This window comes from Hyla sarda, chromosome 9, assembly GCF_029499605.1.
Source record: "Hyla sarda isolate aHylSar1 chromosome 9, aHylSar1.hap1, whole genome shotgun sequence".
Lineage (NCBI taxonomy): Eukaryota > Metazoa > Chordata > Amphibia > Anura > Hylidae > Hyla > Hyla sarda.
Genome location: NC_079197.1, coordinates 163,161,684 through 163,164,118, shown reverse-complemented (window position 1 = coordinate 163,164,118; position 2,435 = coordinate 163,161,684). Strand labels below are relative to the sequence as shown.

At 45.2% G+C, this 2,435-nt stretch overlaps 1 protein-coding gene across 1 annotated transcript in view; it reads left to right on the top strand.

Annotated features, from left to right (window-relative positions):
• Positions 1 to 794, top strand: part of LSM2 (LSM2 homolog, U6 small nuclear RNA and mRNA degradation associated) — a 5,570-nt gene extending 4,776 nt beyond the window's left edge. Inside the window, exons 4-5 of the mRNA XM_056541277.1 lie at positions 196 to 255; positions 367 to 794. Coding sequence (XP_056397252.1) covers positions 196 to 255; positions 367 to 492 — 186 coding nt within the window. The 3' untranslated portion in view covers positions 493 to 794. The remainder of the gene's footprint in view (positions 1 to 195; positions 256 to 366) is intronic.
• Positions 795 to 2,435: the final 1,641 nt, after the last annotated feature.

Here is a 2,435-nt window from a genome sequence, read left to right as displayed (position 1 = left end):
AATTTATGTACACAGTGACCTCACCAGCAGAATAGTGAGTACAGCTCTGGTGTATAATACAGGATATAACTCAGGATGAGTACAGGATAAGTAATGTAATGTATGTACACAGTGACCTCACCAGCAGAATAGTGAGTACAGCTCTGGAGTATACTACAGGATTTATTGCAGCTCAATAAAATGTGTTTTTTCCAGTATCTGAATATAAAACTTACAGACATCAGTGTGACAGACCCAGAGAAGTATCCACACATGGTGAGTCGTCCGTCATCCTCACGTTTTGATGTTTTAACCCATTGCTGTTTTTGGAACAACATTCGTTTTTAATGTATTGAACCTTATTCCGAACTGATTCTCTTCTAACAGCTTTCTGTGAAGAACTGCTTTATCCGGGGGTCCGTGGTCCGCTATGTCCAGCTCCCGGCTGATGAAGTGGACACACAGCTGCTTCAAGATGCCGCGAGGAAGGAGGCGGTACAACAGAAACAGTGATCGGCGTCTGTCCCGTCTCACCTCCCGGGTGTTTGCATCCAAGTATGGCACTTGGACTATTGAAAGTACACGGCCTTCCTGAGTTGTCATTTTTTTTCCCCCTGCCATAGTGTAATACCTTGTTTCTCCTGCTGGTGTCACTCAACCACCCTTTTTGTTTTCTTTGTGTATAAATGGCGTCTGTCTAGGAGGTTAATAGCCAGCAAACAAGACCATGCATATGCAAAACTGCTCTACCTTCTATTCAGCTTCTTAAGCTAATGTTCTCCGACTGGTGTGCCTCCAGCTATTGCAAAACTACGACTCCCAGCATGCCCGGACAGCCAAAGGCTGTCCGGGCATGCAGGGAGTTGTAGTTTTGCAACAGCTGGAGACACACTGGTTGGAAAACACTGGCCTAAGCTCTGGTAGGGGGGGGGGGGGGGGTGACTGGACTTGGTACATATTTAGTTAAAGGGGTTATCCAGGAAATGTTTTTTATTCATCAATATATCAACTGGCTCCAGAAAGTTAAACAGATTTGTAAATTACTTCTATTAAAAAATCTTAATCCTTTCAGTACTTATGAGCTGCTGAAGTTGAGTTGTACTTTTCTGTCTAAGTGCTCTCTGATGACACCTGTCTCGGGAACTGTCCAGAGTAGAAGCAAATCCCCATAGCAAACCTCTTCTACTCTGTGCTGTTCCCGAGACAGGCAGAGATGTCAGCAGAGAGCACTGTTACCAGACAGAAAACAACAACTCAACTTTAGCAGCTGATAATTATTGAAAGGATTAAGATTTTTTAATAGAAGTAATTTACAAATCTGTTTAACTTTCTGGAGCCAGTTAATATAAAGAAGAAAAAATAAACTTTTTTCCTGGAATACCCCTTTAACCCTTTAGGAGTATCTTAAATGATGGATGCAGTATAAATCCCATAAATTGATCAATTTAAAGGGATGTTTAATAATGGCGCCAACAATCTCCATCACTGTTACTCATGGGTTAACTCTATCTGGAAGTGAAGCTAAGCTTCCATAGCAGATACAGCCCGTGGAAGATGATGGCGATTGTTGGGTCGTTCATCATAAAATCTTTAGGTTTTTATGATCATTTTCAGGTTAAGTAAATGAACTGAACCGGTTTACCGTTATCCATAAGAAAACTTTGTGTTTTTGTTATTATTGACCTATTCTTTTGCCTCTGATGAAAGGTACCATTGGGGATAATAGATTTGGTTCTGTTTTTGTTTATAAATAAAATATTCTTGGGGTCCCATGTGGCCCGTGGTAACCAGTCGGTGTTGGAGAGTTTGTATTTTCGTACATTTAAGTGTACCTGTACTAAAGATTAAAAAAAAAAAAATTATGGTTTTGTTACATTAACCACTTAAGGACCTAGGGCGTATGGATACGCCTTGACGTCCTGATATCAATCAGCAGGCACCCCGTGCAAATGCCCAGGGGGGGTCATCAGACCCCCCCCACGTCGGCGATCGGCGCAAATCGCAAGTGAATTCACACTTGCGATTTGCGCCGATTACGGGTCTATTGTGACCCGGTGACCCGGGATAGAAGGGGGATCGCGGTTGTCTAAGACACCCACGATCCCCCTGTAGGCATAGGAGTGAGGTGGCAGGGTTGCCACCCCTCCTATCTCTGCTATTGGTCTGCTATTGATCGTCAGAGGCGACGACCAATAGCAGACCGGGGGCGGGGGGGTTAACTTTCGTTTTCCCCGTCCTGCCCACCCACAATAGGCAGGGCAGAACGGGGAACCGAAGGGGACCGGGCGCCGACGTCCACTTACCCGTCCGGAGGCTGCGGCGACGTTGATCGGCGGGCGGCGTCACGTGCGTCTTAAGAGGACGGCTGCTGGGATCCTACGGAAGCCGGTAAGTAGATCTGGAGGGCTACAGTCTGAGACCGTGGTCTCTAACTGTAGCCCTCCAGATGTTGCAAA